The 19618-nt window shown below is 53.3% G+C and overlaps 1 protein-coding gene across 2 annotated transcripts in view; it reads right to left on the minus strand.

Annotated features, from left to right (window-relative positions):
- The window catches only part of RASSF4 (Ras association domain family member 4), a 36302-nt gene extending 17450 nt beyond the window's left edge, over positions 1–18852 (minus strand). For both annotated transcript variants that reach the window (XM_037804001.1, XM_037804000.1), the window contains exons 1-3: positions 18722–18852; positions 8226–8315; positions 6213–6288 (exon numbers count right to left, since the gene is read on the minus strand). In XM_037804001.1, the coding sequence (XP_037659929.1) occupies positions 6213–6288; positions 8226–8287 (138 nt within the window). In that variant the 5' untranslated portion in view covers positions 8288–8315; positions 18722–18852. The remainder of the gene's footprint in view (positions 1–6212; positions 6289–8225; positions 8316–18721) is intronic.
- Positions 18853–19618: the final 766 nt, after the last annotated feature.

Here is a 19618-nt window from a genome sequence, read left to right on the forward strand (position 1 = left end):
AGAAGAAGCAGAAGTCTCTGATCATCTGCCACTGTGTTTTGGGGTGACCCACCACCTGTGCCTCCAGTTCACAAGTTCTGTTGTCCCACTGAGCTGGGGATAGGCCCAGAGGAAGGCATAGGATGTTCTGGTGGAGTCAAGACAGAATTCTGTACCAGCTGAGACCGCAGGGTGCTAAGGCCAGGATCTGGGGTCCCATGCCACCCCCTTCTCCCCATCTCCTCTAGGGGTCTCCTGGGAAGGCCAGTCTCACCTGTGGGTGTGGTCAGCCCAAAGCCAGGTCCCACCAAAAACCTGGGCTCACTGCTCATGCCCTGAGGCCCAGGAGGATGGGATGGGGAGAGGGGCATCCCTTCCCTCAGAGAGCCAGGGGTAACCTCAGCGAACTCACGGGAGTCAGGCCTGAGGATCCCCTACCTGTTCCCTGGAGCTGGGCCTGAGCCAGCTGACCCTGGGGTGGAGGGAGCAAGCAGAGTGGTGACCCGAGAGGGAAGACAGGGAGGGGGTCTCAGAGCTCATCTCACACAGTCTTGGAGTTTCCTCCAACCCCTTGCTCTGTGAACTATCAATCTCAGTCTCTCTTGCCCTCTTTTTTTTCTTTTTAATAGCTTTGGACTTTTTCAATGTCTGTCCTCATTTATGTGTGTTTTGCAGGAAGGCAGAATGTAAATCACACATGACGAAAAAGTTTCAGACAAGTACTTTACTCAATTGTCTTATCTTTAAAACAGGCACACCGACACTTAGCCTTTATACTTTGCAGGGATTGGGGAAAGTGGACAACTAAACCCTGAGATGCAATTATGAGCACTCTACACAAATATGTGGTATCTGTCACAGCCTGCGGTCTTTTTGCCAGCTCAAGCCTGCAAGCCCCTGGCCTTCTACAGCAAATGCACCAGGTGGTGGGGAGGGCTGACCTGTGCGTGGGTGACTGCCCAGTGACCGAGAGTGGGGACAGACCAGGCTTGATCACGCTGAACCTGAAGCAGCATGAAAGCTGGGCGTCACAGGCAGGGGGTCTGGCAACCAGGATGACACTGATTTCCCCCATGCTCAGAAGTCACTCCTGCCACATCCAAGGAGGTCAGACGGGGTGAGAAGACCCCTGGATGCCTTAGGTAACATCCCCCTGATGTGAAAGAATCTAGTAGCATCTTCAGAATTTGCGCCCCACCCCCCACCCCCCAAAAAAAAAAATATATATATATATATAAAGGGCCAGGGAAAGGGCTTTTGGCAGTGTCCCTAGTACCGGCTGGCCAGAAAACTCCACAGACTTCCCGTCCCTTCACTCTAGGTCCCCCTGGGGAAGGCCCCCTATCCATCAGTCTCCCTCCACTCACCGCTAAAGGATGGCAGGAGACCAAAACAGGATTCCTGGCAGCAGGCGGGGAAGCACCCCTGGGCTCCCAGATTACAGCAGGCCAGAGGTCTGTCCTCATTCGCTGCCTTATGGTCTTATTAGAGGGGTGGGTCACCCTCCCCGGCTGGACCCTGAGAGCCAGAGGCGGGCTGGGGAGCAGGACAGGACGCGGTGTGCGCTCAGGGCCACCAGGGGGAGCCCCCGAGCACACGGAGGCAGGAGGGATTCACACAAGGGTTCAGGGCCGCCTGGGACAGGCTGGTGCTTCCAGGTGTCAATTTTTCCTTTCTGGATGGTAACCAGTCTGGGAAAACCCTTTGCTCCCTTCAAAAGGCAGAAACTGCACCCAGGTGCTTGCATATTTCATTGCAATACAAGCAAAACTACCCCAAACGTGAGGTTTGCAATGAAGGCAGCTAGCACCCCAGCCTGCCCGAGGGCAGAAGCCCCCTTCCCAACCCTTGGGAGGCTGGGAGAGGGTTTGCAGGAACCACTGCCCGTGGACACACTTAATCTCTGCAGGTTCTGGTGGTCCAGATGGGACAGCGGAGAAGGTCCCCACACTGCAGCTGCAGAGGGAACCTGTGCCGGCTGTGATCTGGGAGGACACGCCCAGGCAGTGAGCCCCTCGGCCCTGGACCGTGGGTGACCAATGGCTGCCTGTGTCCCTGGGAGCTGCTGGTGATCCTGCAGAGACCACTAAAGACCTCTAGAGCTTATGCTTGAAATGGTGTGGCCGTGTCACAAACTGTGGTGCTTGCTGCCCATGAGCCAGTATGAATTACATAAACTCTGAGCATCTCAATCTCTTTGGAAGATGGCAAAAGTTGTCCCCACATCACAAAGGTCTTATGAGATTTCAGGTGAATAAACTAGAGGCAAAAGCACCGGGTGCATTCTGTGCTGGGGGCACCTTAGATCCCCTCCCATTGCCCCGCCTGGAGCTGCCGAGTTCTGAGTTGCGGGACCCAGAAGGAGCCAGGTCTGCATCCGAGACCCTGCAGAGGCTGGGCATGGGGTGTGGGAAGGTCAGGGGCCTCGGCGGTTCCCTGAGGGGTGAGACTGAGCCCCCAGGAGGGGGTCTTGCCCACCATGGTCGGAAGCCCCTGCCTCACAGCCTGGCAGCCTCGTCTTTACTGGGCAATCCCCCCACAGGCTGGCACCCCCTGCTATGGCTGCAGAAGGTGCCTGAGAACTCCCTTCTGGCTCCACAAAGATCCAGTGAGGTCCTCACTTCCTCTTTAGGGTTTAGAATCATGAAAATCCCCAGCGTGAGAGGTGCTACTCCCTTCCCGGGGGCTCTCCAGGACATCTTTTTCCCACTGTGGAATCCCCCCACTCCTCCCCGGGCAGTGTCTTGTCCCACAGCACACAAGGCGCAACTCAGGGCCTCCCAACCCCACACAGCCATTTCTGCACAGCCATTTCTGCAGAGACATTTACTGTGGGGACTCCCGAGGGCCAAGCTCAGCCACTAACTCTTCTCAAACTCGACCATCCGTCACACTCCCCTGAAGGGATGTGACAGAGTTTTGGATTCCTTAGGTCTGAGGTGGGGGCCTGAGAATGTGCATTTCTAACAAAGTTCCCAGGTGGAGCTGCCGCTGCCATGTGGGAACCCCACACTGAGAACCACCACTGTCTTAATGGATCCCCGAAAAACAGCAGTCCAGAGACCCCACCCCATGCCTGCATCACCGAGACTGGAAATGGGTGCCAACTGCTCCCTTGGCAGCACAGATCAAAACCCCTCTGGCCCTGCACCCTCTCCAGCCCACTCTGCCCAGCACGCTGGAGCTCAGGACCCCTCCTAAGTGGCCCCAGCCAGCACTCTGCTTAGCCATTCAGTGGTGCTGAGCCTGGCATGGCAACACAGGACAAGCAGGGCACACGGATCCCGCACGGAGGGGCTCACTGCACCATTCAGAAATGAGACAGCAAAACCAAAGATGGCAAGGCGGGAGGTGGCACTGGGCCTGGGGTAAGGCAGGTGTCAGAGAAGGCCCATGCTGGCTGAGGGAGTGGCATGCGTAGGAAGCACGAGGCTGCCAGGCAGTACGGAGTGGGTGGGGAATGAGCCCTCCATGCTGGAGCGAAGGCCACACGTGGGGTGTGGGATGGGGGGCAGGGCGAGGGGGACGAGTCACGGGAAGGCCAGCACTGCCTGAGCCAGCGGCCAGAAGCCCCCCTCTTGTCTGGTCCCACCTCTCCAGAGCCCCTGACCACGGTGACCAGTGCCCGGGCTTGTTCCTGCCCACCCTCCATCCTGCCATGGACGGACAGCCACCCCAGCTGCCCAGATATGGGGGTCAGCCCTCCCAAGGTGGAAGGCTCCGTGGCTGTCAGAATAACTGAACAAGGGACACTAATAAGCAGACTGACCTCAACCAGGTCAGAGATCTCTGGGAGTGTGTCTGGGGCCCTGGACTGTTCTCTCCCGTACTCAGGAACAGGAGGAAGGCCTGGGAGGCCACGGAGCGCATCACACATGGGTGGGCTGGATGCCAGGCCAGGAGGCCACCCGATGACAACGTAAAACCTTTCCCAGGATAAAAGTCTTGCCATCAGGTTTGAAAAATAAACTGAGTTAGCCCAAGACAGGGCAAAGTGCCCTGATGAAGATGAAGGTTCCCACGCATGTCACATAGAGATTCTGGGTAACAGCAAGATCATGGCTCTGCTTGACCTGCATGGCAAGTAGCTCCAGAGTCTGGGCCCTGCCAAACCGTCCCTCAGTGGTTCTCTGGCAGCCCATAGGCTGTGCATGGCCTGCAGACATGTTTTTTGCAGTCCACATGGTGTTCTAAGAATTGGGAACCTCACAGGAAAATCAGCAAGGATCTGGCCGACCTGAGCCCATAGTCCTGCACGGCACTAAGGGGCAGCCGCCACCTTTGGGTGGGTCCCATGCTGCCAAATCCACCGCTCTCCACTGCGCAGCCCCCACATCTGCTGCCTCCCTCATTCACCCACCTGCCTGGCCCCTGCCATCACCTGAACCTGTAAGCCCCACTGAGCCCACATCCTCTTTTGCAGGTGAGAACACTGAGGGTGGAGGAGCCAGGTGAGAGCTGCCCTGGACATCAGCTGGCAGGTAACAGAAGAGTTGACATGAACTCCACTCCACCAGCGGAGAGAGGGCTGCTCCAGGGCTGGGGAGCTATGGCGGGGGGAGGTAAGGGCTTGGCCTGGGAAGGAGGATCTGACTGTCACAGCTGATGGCTTTAATGCCAGAATGGGGTGTCCTGAGAGCCAAGGGGGTGCTTGGCAGGACTGTCCAACTGCTACAGAGGGATTCTTGGGTGGACGAGAAGATCCATCAGGGATTCTCAAACTTTTCTTTTTAACCAGTGAAAGTGAAGTTTCTATGTAAAATTGTTCTGCTCTGGTTAAGGTGGGGATGGAGAGGCCCTGCTGGTGTTCATTGTCTTGCTTGTCCCCAAGCCAGTCCCCAAAGCCTTCTTGGAAATCCACAGTGGACATGGAGCATCCTTTCAGAACCACTAGTCTAGAGGAGGGCTTTGGACAAAATCCCTTCAGGGGACACCCCTGAAAGCCTGGACTTCAAGAGAGAGAGCTTTTTGCATTCCAGCTCTGTCACTTCTTGGTGTGTGACCTGGGGAAAAGCATCTAACTTCTTTGAGCTTCAGGACAAAGTGGTCAGTGTTTGTGGAAGCCATTGGGGCTGCCACCACTTCTCCCCAAGTTCCACTGTCCCTCTAGGTAGTCTGGGCAGTGAACTTCCCACCCCCCAGTGAAGCTGGGTGTGGGCAGTGAAATGCCTGCACTTCCAGAATGTGCCACATTCCCTTCTGGCTGCTGCGGTGCCTCAGCCTGGGCCCCTGAATCATGAGGATGAGCTGGTTTGGCCCCCTCTGCCGGCCGACACTGGATGTGCAGCCGCGGTGAGAAGTAAACTTCGCTTTTAAGCCACTGAGATGTGGGAGCAGATTGTTGCTGCAGGAAAACCTAGTGCCTCCTGACTTTCGCAGTGTTGTGAAGACGGAATGAGACAGGGGGTGCATGAAGAAGTTGCAGAAAGCATTTAAGTGTGGTGTCAGGCATGTTGGCCCTCCGTGTACCTGGGGAAACTGGTTTGCTTGCTAAGTCATTTGATCTACCTGCACAGCTTCTGGAAGTCCTGGGAGGTAGACAGGAGAGGCCCCTGGAGAGGGCCCCACATTGGGCAAGACTCCTATGAGAGAAGCATGTGGCTCAGGAAGGTGGGAGGGAAAGCAAGGGAGCCATGGTCACTGTGACACTGAGGGGGTCAAAGGGCTATGTCAGATTACGCAGCAGCAACTGTGGGGGATTTTTAACCCTTTACAGATCCATGACCCCCATGGACATGCCACAGGGTTTCTTTGGGAACCCCTCCACCAAATCAGGACTTCCCTCTGATGTGCATTCAGATTTGCAAGCACAGACCCTTGCCTTCACTCTTCAATCATCCGGCTGCCTTGGGCAAGCCCAGCCCTTTGCAGGGTTCCTTATCCCTGCTATGCAGCGGGCAGAAGGATTGAGCTGTAGTCTCTAGATTTCTTCAAATTCTGACCTCCTGGCAATTTACATGGATAAAAGCTTTGGATGGAGGGAGAAGGTCCACCAGATCCTTTCAACCTGCTCGGAGCTCTCTCCGGATGCTCCAGCCCTTGGAACCACTTTCCAGGACTTCAAGGGGGATATCCTACCTGCCAGGATCCCAGTCCCTGGTTCAGGGGGTGAATGACTAGGGAGACCACACAATTATTATCCAGAGCAAAGGGGATGGTACTAATAATTACTTGGAATCAACAAACCAGGATAAATGGTGACCCTAAGAATAATGAACAGAAACAGACTTTACCTCTCTGTGTCTCAGCTGGAAGCTTCTCCCCTCATGGTAGCAGTTGTAGGTTTTTAGCAGGTTTAAGAGCTCTGACCTAAAAAGGTAAAGACACACAGATACTCTTGGGGTGTGGCCGGGGTCTCAGACAACCATTTTGCACCACTGGCCTCAGTTTCCCACATCGCCAGACTATGCCAGCATGTTACCTGCCCTTTAGTATTAAGAGAGGGTTTTGTATGTGGGACTCTGTAGATGGCATAGGGAAGGGCCGAGGAGGAACCGAAACCCGCAGGACAGGCCACATTATTGCACAGCTGGGGCTTTCCCACACATTCGCTGTCGCAGATCACAGTCCAAGGGACTTTACCTCTGAGTCACTCCCTCGGAATAAATCCCCTGGGCTTGGAGTGCCGGGTCCAAGGGTGAAAACACTATAGGGACTTTTCCTTTCATTCCCATATTACTTTCTACAAGGGCCCTGCAAGGCTGCTCGGAGGCACCATAAGGGTGCCCACCTCTTCCCCCTCCTGACTTTCCAGAGGCTTCCGTCAGAGGATGCAGGTGATGTGATAAGAGTAAGATCCTGACGGCCCTAAACAGCCCCTCTGCCCAAATGAGGATAAATGGGGGAGCCACAGCCTCGCCTTGGTCTGTGGGAGAGAACCCAGGACATTTCCCTGGAGGTGGGCTGGAGTCTGTAGAGCAGCGCGGTCCCACAGAAAAGCAATGTGAGCCACGGAGGCAAGTTAAAATTTCCAGGTGTCCATATTTAAAAAGGAAAAAGAAACAGGTAAAATTAGTTTTAATAATGGATTTCCTTCAACTCAGTATAGCCAAAATCATAAGCAATATAAAAGATTATTAATGAGATATTGTACATCCTTTTATTTTGTACTAAGTGTTCACAATGCTATCCCCACATCACTGGCCACATGTCAAGTGCTCAGCTGCCCCACGGCTCAGGGCTCCCCTGATGGACAGTGCTGTTCTAGAACCTTCTCCCGTAGCACCTGAACCCACACATGGTGCACAACAGAGAGTGTCTGAGGAGCCAAACCCACTCCAGTGCTCTGGCGTGTGATGGCCAGGCACAAGCATCGTGGGGATAATAATAACCAAGAGGGAACATGACTTACGAGCTAATGACATTAAAAAGACAGGATTCAAAAGTATATGTTCACTATGCTACTAAGTATGTAAAAGCTGCACATAAAATTATTAGGAAATAGATAATAATAAAACAAATCCTGTTATGACGATTTTGACTTTTTAAAAAATTATGTTAATATCACTACATTGCTTTTATATTAAAATTTAAATAAGGAAGACACTGCTGGGGCAGCAACGTGAAATGACACAATGGAATGAAACAATGTCTGTTTCCTGGGTGTCCTTGGTAGTCAGCAAAACCAGTCCGTTTCAAGGAGGCTGGCTTGTCCCCAGATCGGCAGATAGAAGAGCTGCCCAAGTTTAGAACATATTTTAACTCAGGACTCAAAAAAGGGCAGGTAAAATGGAAAAAGATGCTTTCCTTTAGTTCAAAAACGAATTTGAAGAATATTCCGAATATTTTTTATAATGAGGCAGAGCATAAACAAATAGAAATAAGCAATGTTAAAACAATTATGTTACTAAAATACACTTTTTTTTACTAAAAATCTCAAGAACAGTTTTTGAGTTACTTTTCTGTGTACTGTTTAACACACCAGAAGTATTAGTATTTTTCTAGTCTTTTTTTAAAAATTAAACTCTGTCTCGGTGGAGTCCCAGCTGGCATTTTTGCATTTTCAGGAGGCTCAGTTTGGAGCCAAAATGCCCAAGCCAGGCCCAAGCAGAGCTGGAAGGGGCCAAGGAGGCAGAGGACAAACACCCTAAAAAGCGTCTTGATAATAAGCCCCTCAATGAGCCCTGGAGCACACCTCTGTACCGACAAGGAAGGTGCTGGGAACCCCCCACCCAGAGGTTGCCCACCATGTGGACGTCAGGAGAAGCCAGGTACAAAGCCCTCATCCCCTGCAGACAAAGGCTTACCTAAGAATGGATCTGCTGTCGCTGATGGGTACATGAGAATTGGGAGGAAAGTCTTCCTTCATCTTCTCTGGTTTGCAGCCTGGAAGTTATCTGCTGGAAAGAAGGGGAGGGGACAGGTGGGTCAGCCAGGAGGCAGGGTGAGCCCCAGCGCACGGAGCCCTGACAACGCGGCCTCAGACCCACAACCACCTGGGTGTGGGCAGCTGGGGTGGCCCAGTGGGGCAATATGGTCACCATGCAGCAACCAAGCTTCCCTCCTTGGGGCCAGTTCAGAACTGTGAGGCTGATGGTCCCCACCCCCCAAAACCAACCCCCATAAATAACCCCAGGAGGACAATCTGGACACTCTCCTAAGTCATTCAGACCCCCAGGCTCTCTTCCCTACTGTGGGAATGACCCGAAAGATGGTTTGTCTCCCCATTGCTCTGCCAACCCTCCAAAGCCTCCATGGCCTCCTTCTCCGTTTCTGTGAAGCCCTGTAGAGTGGTGCAATCATTGCACTGGAGTCAAAATATCTGGGCCAGTTCCTAGTGATGGGCTCATTGGTACTGAGTCTTTAGTACATGCAAAGACTGCAGAACACTTTCTATTAATTATCTTGTTTAGACCTTACATTTTGAGGTATGCATCATTATATCCCCACTTGATGGATGAGGAGACAGGGATAGAGGGTAAGTTCTTTCCCCAGGATTACACAGTAGTGAGTGGCTAAGCCACTTGCCCAGATTCTGTTCTCTCAACCCCTTCTCCATGTTAACTGTGGACAAGCAACTTAAACTCCCTGAGCCTTGCTTTCCTCGTCTATCCAAGGAGGTTCTCTCTTTCTAAAAGGACCATTAGTGGATTCACACATGACACACACTAGCTCTTCCCAGTCACAACCTCGAAAGGTTTGAGAAATTTCTCAAGCCCTGCCCAGGTTCCTTTTATGTAGGGTAAATCCACCCAAGCTTTCTCCATCCCACTGGCCTCTTCTGTACAGGTTCCTGCTTCTCTCTTTCTTTCATCATTCCGGAGAGAACTCTCTCTGATTGAGGCCTCCCATGTGCTGGGCAGGGAGTTAAAAGCACCACACACAAACTCCAGTCCTGACCTACTCGATAATTCCCATCCACCCAGGTGCAACTAGAGGTCCACAGGGATAAGTACTGTAATAGTCAGAGGTCTCCAGAGAAACAGAATCGACAGTATATCCATCTATCCATCCTTCCATGTATCCATCCTTCCAACTATCCAAACATCCGTCCATCAATATAAATATTGAGATTTATTATAGGAATTAGATCATGCAACCATAGGCTGCAATCTGGAAACCTGATGAAGGTGATGATAAATGCTCCAGAAGAAGCCACAAATTGGGAATTCTGATAAGGGTTTTGATGAATTGCCCAGGAGAAGACGGATGTCTGAAGTAGAGACAGAGATTCTTCTTTCTGACTGTTGAACTCCTCAGTTCTCCTTTAAGGCCTCCAACCAATTGGATGAACCATCTCTCCTTGCTGAGGGCAATCTCCTTTGTTGATCGTAGATGTCATCAGCCATAAATGCAACCAACTGACTAACGGTTTAAATCCACAAAATATCCTCACAGGAACAATGAGGTTAGTGCTTGCTTGACCTAACTCTACACCATCACTTAGCCAAGTTGACAAATGAAATTAACCATCACAAGTACCATTGGGAGAGGGCACAGCCAGGGACAAAAGCCATCCTTCCCATTATTGGGGTCTGGCTCTGGATGGCCATAAGTTGAGTCACACTGAGCTGCTCATTCACAAAGCCCCAACATCCATTCACCCCGGTCAGCCACACTTTCCCAACCTGTATCTGTGCAAAGGTCATTGTAGGGCTCAAGGTCGGGCCCGATTGCTGTCCCTGTTAAAGTCCTCATGTTGGTTCCGCTATCTCTGCAGGGTACTATGTCTCCTTGGGTTCTGACCAGTCCAGCACCTGGCTGCTCCCCTAGCATGGTGCCATCCACACACATGATGCTCCTTCTCTGTTGCATCAGCCCCTGATGAGCAATTGATTTCGGAAGTGGGGGTCATGTGGTTGGCCTGGAGAAGAGGAATGATTTGAGGGAGGTGGGTTTCCCAGCACCTTCCCTCTTGGTTTGTCAGGGTTTCCAGGACAAATACCACACACTGCTTGGCTTAAACAACAGGTTTGAGGGGCCAGATGTCCCAACATCAAGGAGTGATAGGCCATGCTTTCTCCCCCAAATCTGTAGTGTTCTGGCACTGGCTCCCCACAATCCTTGGGGTTCCCTGACTTACGTCTGCCTCCATCACATGGCGATCTCTCTCTCCTTCTGTCTGCTCATCCAGGTTCCCTTGGCTTATGGCTTCTTTCTGGGGCTTTCTCCAACCCCTGGATTCTCCCTGTAAGGCCTCCATTAATAGAGATTAAGACACATCCTGATTCAGTTTGACCACACTTAGACTGATCTTCGGAGAGCCTATTCAAAAATGAGTCCCCACTTAACTGAAAATACATCTGCAAAGGGTCCTCTTTGCAAATGGGTTCCCCACTCCAGGAACCTGGAGGAAGACTTGAATGAATCTTTTGTTGGGATGCATCTTCAATCGACCACACCCTCAGAAACCTCCTATAAGCCTCCCCTCGGCCTTGCTCCAGAGTGAGGCAGCTCACACCCTGGAGGGCGGTCCATGACCCTGGCAGGGCCCTGTGGGGGGAAGTGGGGGTTGCTCCATGGGGGCCTCAGCTGGGGGCCTCTGGCTGCATTCTTCTCTGCCAGGCAACTGGATTTCAAAATAGGGTTTCGGTTCCTCAGCACCTCGGCTCTCCTGTTGAAAACGTGATGTTCTGGCTCCCTCTCTAGAAAGTTCCTTAAACATTTCCAAAGCAGAAGCTGACTTCAGCCAAGGGTGAGGCTGTGGTGACTGGGTTAGTCGTGTACACTGTTTCTGGGGTCCACCGCACAAACATAGCTGGCCGTAAGTAAGCTTATTATAGGAAGAGCTGGATTTACCCAGAACTCAACAGAGGCTGGTTTTCTCTCTTGCCTTCTTCTGTAGCCTGCTTCTCTCCCATCCCTCCCACTTCCAACCCCCAGCCCAGCCTGTCTGAGCTGCCCCTGGTTCCCTTCACAGGCTCTCTGCTTCTACCCTGCAGGACCTTCGAGGTGCTGCTTTCTGCTCAGAACACTGCCTCCTCTTCCTTCACTTTGATGTCGGGACCTCCAGGAAGCCCACCTGTGCAGCCCCTCCTGCTACACCACACTTGCTGTGCCCCTCACCCCCAACTTGGCATTGCAGAGCCTGCTGTCCCTCTGGAGCACTGTCTTGGTTTAGCCAGAATTGCAATGACAAATGCCACTCGCTGGCTGGCTTACCAAAAGGAATGCATTATCCCATGGTTTCAGAGGCCAGAAATCCAGCATCAAGGTCTCCATGGACCATGCTTTCTCCCAGGGTCTGAAGCATGCTGGTGGTGGCTTGCCATCATCTTTGATGTTCTTGGTCACCTCCTGAGGCTTGCTCTGACCACTGGCTTCTACCAGTTTCAGATTTCTACTGACTGCACCTAAATTTCCTCTTTATAAAGCCTCCAGTCATGGGGACGAAGGCCCACCCTGATTCAGCTTGACCTCATCTTAATACAAACTTCAAAGATCCTATTCACAAATGAATCCACACCTTAACTAATAACAGCATCTTCAGAGAGTTCACACCACAGGAATGCAGATTGCAATTTGAACACATCTTTTTTGAGCAACATGATTCAATCCCCAGCATGCACTATGAGAGCAAGAGGCGGGGATGTTGGCTTTCTGCATCACCACTGGTTTCCAGCACCTAACACGCAAGCCAGGCCCACTGTGGGAGGTCCAGAAATACTTGTCAAACCATTGGACAAACATAAAAAGCCTCGGGGCTGGGGGACAGGGAACATCAGCTTTCCCAGAGTTGTGCATTTGCAGCAGGAATTAAAAAAACTCAGCTGGAGACAGGGTCAGTGGAGTCCACAGGGAGCTGGGGGACATGCTCCTTCTGTAAAGGGGCAGCCCTTCTGGGTTTTCACAGGAAGTCAGACATCTGGATTTTTATGAGCTGTATCCCACTGCTTAAGGATGGATGGCTGTGGCCGAGGCATGTACTGCTCACGGAATGACCAAGAAGTCCCTCTCATCCCCCAGCCCCCTGCAGTTATGTGGGACCACACAATGACTCTGAGAACAAACTGTGAAGCAATGCTAGTCCACTGAAGAGCCAGTGTGCAACCTTCCAGCACTCCCATCCCTGGCTGTGGGGACCCAGAAAGCCAGGCTCCCATTGGTGCAGCCACTTGATAGTCAGCCTGGGTCCCTGGGTGGCTCTGTGGACCAGCAGCCTTGGTATGAACTGGGAAAGAGAAATAAACTTCTGTTGTGATAGGCCATTGGCATTTCAGGGCTTTGTTATTGCAGCATAACTCAGACTATCCTGACTAATGCAGCAAATAATACCACACACACACACACACACACACACACATATATACATATATATATAACTTGCAAGACAGATGCACTTTGTGGAGCTCCAGTTTGTGGCTTGATTCAGTTTACAACCTTTTATTCTTCCAGTGTTTGGGGGATACACCCATTTTGCCCTCTGTAGGAGGGACACCTACAAGTGGAATTCCCTATTAGCCAACCAGTGTAGACTTAATAGAAGATACTGCCAAAAGAGCTCGGGCCTGGAGCTGCTGAAGAGCTGTGGGACTCTGGTTGCACGTTTTTTCCTCTCTGAGCCTTAATTTCCCCATCTGTACAATAAGAATATTGACTTCCGGTTGGGTTTGAAATTTTCTCAAAGTGGAATTCTTTGTTCAAATGGAACATTCATGCAAATCAGATAAAAGGGGGCTGCTTTGTTGACAGTGAGGCGGGTGGCTAGGAGCCCCATCCAGGGCCTCGCCAAGGGCTGTGGATTATATTATTTGAAGACGGTTGTGTTGAATAACATACGGGGCCCCGTCTGCTCCAGCCTTTGGGGATGCTTTATCTCTAGGGAGTCTGCTTGTTTAAAAGACATGACTAACATAAGTATTGCCAGCTGGCTTTGGATGGGATCAGGTGAGAAAGCTGCTCAAAGGAGGAAATCATGGAGGGTCATAGATTACAGATGGTAGAGTGGAGGGGGGGCTAGGAGGGCTTGTAGGGTAAATAGCTTAGCTTGGCAGGGACAGAGGATCGAGTCCAATGTATATCAGACGAGGGCAGGAGGCAGAGGGCAAGGTTGGTGGAAGGTGATGGAGGATACACCTCAGCAAAGCAGGGCTCTTCCGACTTGCTGGGCTGGGTCCCGAGCCTTAAGGGGTGTTAACCTCTGCCCCATAAGAAAACAGTCTCTCCTTTGTGAGAGGCACATTTTCCCATGTTCTCTGACACTCATCATCTTCGTGGCCCCAGGCCAGTCACTTGGTCCATCTGGTTCTCAGATGCCCCATCCCTCCCTCCATCCCGAGGAGGCAAAACCGCTGTCTCCCTCGAGTTCCAGGGGTAGCTCTGAGATCACTCACAAATTCTCTAAGTGCGGATGGCATGTGTGACTTGTCTTCTTTACCAGACTGAAGACTGAGAAGAGTCATTCGTTTGGGAACTCCCAGTGTCTTGCTGAGTTGTAGAACGAGTGGAACATAGTATCTCAGGGGCATCCGAGAAGTAACTGCTGAAGGATAGGGTGGGGGTGGGAGAGAGGGAGGGAGGGGCGCGCAAGACACACAGAATGAGACACACAGAAAGGGGGAGAGAGGGAGGAGGAGGAGGTGAAGAAGGTGGAGGGGGTGGGCACACACCCCAAGAAGAAAGCAAACTGAGACTTCTCCATTTAGAGCCTTTTCCTGAAACTGCCTCTTAAACACTGAACCTCTGAATGGTGCAATGGGTGGAGCCTTCGAGAATCTCTAATGAAGTGTCTTCCAAACTTCTGTAAGTGGCACAGTCTCTTCTTTAAATATAATCCTAGGCAGCAGCCCAATGTGCAAACGGGTGAAAGCAAGGCTGCTGCACAAGCCTGGGTTGGGGTGGGGGCCCGCCGGCCTCCCCAGATGGTCTAGGAACCACAGAGGGACAAGCAGCCAGGATGGCCAAGGCTGCCAGTGACACCCCCTACCCCCAGCTTGCACCAGCCCTGCCACTGGGGAGCCCAGGAGTCTAAATGTCCCACCAGCTCCCCTCCCCCAGCCCCCAGGGCACAGAGCTCAATTCTCCAAGCTCCCCAGGCTGGAGGCGGCTCTGCCCCATTTTCCTTCAGAGGAGGGTCCCGGGGGGGGCTGCGGGGGTGGCCCTGTGCCAGCCCCAGGTTACCTGTCCCCACTGAACAGGGAGGTTGTTGTTTTCATTTTCCACTTCACTGCCACCCCGTCACAGCCTGCCCTCGCTATTGTCCCTGCCTGGGGTCTGGGACAAAAGACGCCGAGGCCTTTGCGACCGCCAGGCCTGGTCCTGGGGGGGGTTATCTCAGAGCGGCCAGCCCTGGGCCTCCAGGTCTCAGAGGGCCCGATTTCTGTGGGTTGATGGCAAAGTGAGAAAAAGAAGGATATTACAGGGAGTATATTTTAAAGACTTTTAAGGCGATGTCCTTCTGACTTTTTAGTCTTACAATTTCCTGTCATTTGTAAGAATAATGGAGACACTAAACGGTTCTTACTTGGCAAAATGGGAAATATACTGGTGCCCACATTTAAATGCTTTAAGCACCTCTGCGAAATCTCAGAACTTGTAAGCTGAAATTCATGAAATTATGAACTTACGTTATTTTCTTTCAGCATGCTTTAAATCGAGTAGGTAAAGAAAATCACATGGGAAGCAAGAGATGGGAGGAGGACAGATGGGGTGGGGCACAGCTGGAAGGAGGCTCCGAGGGAGGAGGCAGGGGCTGGCGACACGGCCACAGATTCCCGGGCAGCCTCAGTTTCTTGCTCTCCAACCCACGGCCACAGCTCTCAGATAGCAGCCAGATACCAGCTGGAGGCCAGCAGGAAGGCGCTGGGAGCAGTGAGCCTGTCAAGGGGTCCCCCCAACACCTGTCAACCAGAGCCTGCCATGGCTGTCAGGGAAGAAGCTGCAAGGCTGCCGAGCGCCAGTTGCGCTGGAGCGGGGAGTCTGGTTGGACACGGCTGCCTTCAGCTCCACACTTCTGCCAAGCGAGCAGCTGTTCTGATACGGGGAGCAGAGAGCAATTTAGCAGCTGCCTCTCGTGCCCCCATCCACACCGGTTGTCTGTGGTCCTCCCATTCCAACTTGCATTTCCTGCCCCTCTGGCTTGGCCACATCCCTCGCCTTCCCGGTCCCAAGACGGTCTGGCCAGGAAGCCTGGGGGACACTGGACCCTGGAGCCCAGGCAAGAAGGGAGGTGATGGTGGCAGAAGGGGCCACCAGCCAGCACCCCTCAGCTGCCACCTGGGCTGACCTCTGCTCCCAGCTGCCCTTTCCTCTAGCCCTCCCGGCACAGGCCTCTCCACTCACTTGCTCTCCCTCCTCTGAAAAACCATCAGCACCCATGCTGGGTGGTCTCACTTACAGAGCTGCCTTCCCCAGACCCCTTTGGGCAAATCAGGTTTCTGCTCTTGGGCTTAAGGCATAAATAGAGACCTCGGGTAGGAATGCCGCCTGAGCCCCTCCTGGTATGCACAGTCTCGCCTGTGGAAGAGGAGATCTAGGGACACAGGGGCCCTCTCAGCCACGCTTTTGGGGCTGAGCACATGCTCAGAGCAGCCACCAGCTGATACCCTGACTGCCTGAGCCCCAGTGCAGGCAGAGGGGCCAGCCCTCCCAGCACCTCTGCAGTTGCCTCCCACCTGTGCCATCCCCTGAGCCAGTGCCAGGAGCCATGGGCAGCTGCTGTGGGTGGTTCCTGTGACAGCTGAGACGTGGTGGGCTCAGAATCCTTTGGGTCATGGAGCTCTTTGTCATCTCCTGAGAGCTGATGACCCGCTCCCCAGAAAAATGCATATGTATATATGCACACATTTGCACAATGGATTTGCATGCTCCTATGGGGGGCCCAGGGAAACTTGGTCCATGGGCCCCTAGATTCCCAGGTCCCAGGTTAGGAACCTCTGCAGAGAGAACTGTGCGTTTATATTTGTTGCAGCATTAACATGTCACTGAGATCTGCAGGCGGAGCTGTCTCTCAGACTCAACTGAGCCAGGTCTCAGAGGCTGCTGGTCTAGTGTATCTTCAGGGCTCTTCCTGGCTCTATGGCTATGAGGATGTGTGACAGCACGGCCAAGCTCCCACGATCAGGCAGAGCCAGGAGATGTGGTCCCACATCTCTCCCTTGGGAATGTGTCTTGGGGTAGGAGGGTGGAGCAGCCAGCAAAAGAGACTAAGCAAGCAGCAAGTTCCTCTTTAGCAGAAATGAATAAACTGCAGAGATACTGAGAAGTAGAGCCACTTCCTACTTAATTTTATTTTACTTTAAAATGATTTAGCAATATTTTCTTCACTGTCCTCTCTGATAGGATAACCACCCAGCCTTTGTGAGGATCTGGGCTCAAAAACTCTGCTCTGTGATTCTCCAGCTGCGTGGCTTTGGGCAAGTGTCTTTCCCTCTCTGAACCTCGGTTTTTCACTGACCACTGTGAGAGCTGAGGAGACATGTGTAAGGGGCAATAACCTGAAGTGCCCTTGACTGTTATCACTGACAACAGGGATCAGGGGCTCTGGAGAGAGTGCAGGGCTCCACAGAAGGAAACACGGGGCTCAAAGAAGACAGGCTCTCCGGGCTCTGAGTGTGCAGATATGGTGAGTTTACCCTAGGTGGGGCCCTGTGCCCTGCCCGAGCTGGGTCAGTGGTAGAATTGGAACCAGAACCCAGGTCCCTAAGGGCCCAGGCCAGAGTCCATTCTGGGAGATCCCTTTGTCAGACTCCTCCTTTTGAGGCTGTACGGTCATGGGATCTGGACGGTGATGCAAGCCAGAGGTTCATGTGCTTCTTTATCTGTCACTGTCCAGCTGAGCCTGACCAGGGGTCCCAGGGGAGATCACTCTGTCCTTGATCTCCAGGTCACCCATTTGAGTCTCCTGGTGGAAATGCAGCCCCACACCCTGGCTTCCTCATGGACATTATCATCTATGGCATCAATCTCACTTTCAGTGTCTGGTCTTGAACCACCAGCACTACACACAGAAGAACTATGACTAAAAACTAATGAAAATAGATTTGCATACCCTGTGCTAAAAACACTCCATTACAAATTCTGGCCAGCAAGTTTTTGACCTTATCAAGTTTAGTAGCACTTCATCGAGCCCGGGAGAGATTCCTTTCCTCTCCCTTCTCCTCCCCTCTTCTCCCCTTCTCCCACCAAGCCCTCTCTCTCTTTCAGGGTAGAGTACCTTCCACCCTCAGGGTAGCCACTCAGGAACTATGCAGAGCAGGAGGCAAGCAAATCTGCATTTAACTAGAGGCCCTACCAATTCATTTAAGGCTTTTTTAAAAAACCATGACTTCTGGCAACAAATCCTGCCTGACCTCTTAGTGCTGGCAGTGGGCAGTTACCCTCCAGCGGAGCCAGGAGGGGTTCTTTTGCAATGGAAAGTTAATGGTTGTGGAGTCTAACAGGAGCAGGTTCAAATTCCAGAATCCCAGTACTTAGCTGTGACTCCTCTACGAAATGGGGTTACTGGAACGCTCCACACATGCTTTAAGGAAGCAGGGGCTCTGGCCTGGCACTGTTCCTGACATGAGAGAACGCTGTCCCTCCCACAGGGCTGATGGGTTATCTCTGTGCCAGTTGATAACGCTGAGGCATCTCACAGAGCAGAGGGTGCCCAGAGAGCAGGATGGTGGGGAGGGCAGGATGAGCTCTGGAGCAGGTGGCGAAAGTGCAGGAGACCTGAAGTCAGAAAGCAAACCCTGGGCTCAAATCCTGGCTCCACCACGGACTCATCTAAATGAAGCTGTGAGATCCCATAACTCTTCAAGCCTCAGTTTTCTCATGCGGAAAAAGGGGACAGTGAACGTTCCAATCTCACAGGGCCGAGAGGAGTTAGTGACAATTGTGCAAGCCCTTTATAAAGAGCGATTGTGAAGCAAGCCACTCCTGCTCTTATCTGGGCGTTGCTTTCCTATCTGTAAAGTAGGAGAGGCGCCACAGGCTTTTCCGATCCTTCCCCCAGCTCTAAGATCAATGCTTCTAGGAGACCGGTTGAAGCGAGGCATGAGGTGGCACAGGTGTACCCTGCAGCCGCGCTCACCTGTCATGCTCAGGTTTTAGCCCTGTAGTCCCTTTTCCTTGAAGAGGGTGCCAGGCTCTCAGGTTTGAGCCCGAGGTCTGTGATGCGCTCACCTGCAGCCCTGGGGCAGGAGCCGTCCATCCCTTCGGCCTTAGGACGCCCGGGCCCGGCTGGCCGGAGGAGGGGACCGAAGCGAGCAGAGGCCAAGGGCACCAGGGCCCAGGCTCCAACCGCCCTTGGCTCGGGATGGCCCCGGCTCGCGTGGGCTCCCTGGACGTCCCAGACCTGTCCTGCCCGCGCCTCACTCACCGTCCACACATCGCGCTGTCCAGAAGCCGCTTCCTGCGCTGCGTGCACGACTGCAGCCCAGCTGCGCCCGCAGCGCGGCTCTCCCCGGCCTCTCAGCCCGCTGGGGGCCTCGGGGACCCCCGGCCCCGCCCCGCCGCGGCCCCACCCCCTCGCCGCCCAATGGCACCCAGGCGCTCAGCCTCTCTCCCCGCCCACTGGCACCGCCCCCTCCCGCCCCTCACCTTGCACAGCCCAGTGGTAACGCCCAGCCCCGCCCCTCCCAATGAATGGCACCGCCCCGCCCCGCCCCGGGCCCGCGGGGTCTGCCGGATCGACCCGAGCGAGCGCAGGAAAGCGACAGGGCGCCCAGCCGCCAGGTGCCTGCGATCCTCGCCCCGCCCCGACTCGGCCTGCAGGTGACGCTGGGAGCATTATTATTTCCTGCCCAGGGCACCTGTGTGCGCCGGGCTCGGAGCCCCGCCCGTCGCTCAGGTGCTCCCACCCCGGGACGGAGAAGTCACCTGCTTTCCCGCTCCCCGCCTCCGGGGCCAGAGTTTCCGCGTCTGGGGCAGCCGCAGGCCGTCTGGGGAACTCGGAGCGCTCGGATGTGTCCGGGGGTGGGGGTGGCAGGGCTGGGGGAGGGGGCCAGTGGAACCTTTGGAGTTTCTGTTCTATCCCACAGTTTCCGCCCTGACCTCTGGACCTCCTTTCCCCCGCCCTCCAACACAAATCTCTTCAGTTTCATTCAGTCTGTGGTTCTTGATCTCTTTGGGGTCACCTGGCCATTTTAGAATCTGATAAAAGCTATGGACCTGCGGTTTCCCTTTCTGCCACACACGTGTAAGAAAACAGACTCGGGGAAGCCAAATCACCCATCAAAGATGACAGAGTGAGTCAAGTAGTAGAACTGGGATTGGA

This window comes from Choloepus didactylus, chromosome 15, assembly GCF_015220235.1.
Source record: "Choloepus didactylus isolate mChoDid1 chromosome 15, mChoDid1.pri, whole genome shotgun sequence".
In the NCBI taxonomy this organism is placed as follows: domain Eukaryota; kingdom Metazoa; phylum Chordata; class Mammalia; order Pilosa; family Megalonychidae; genus Choloepus; species Choloepus didactylus.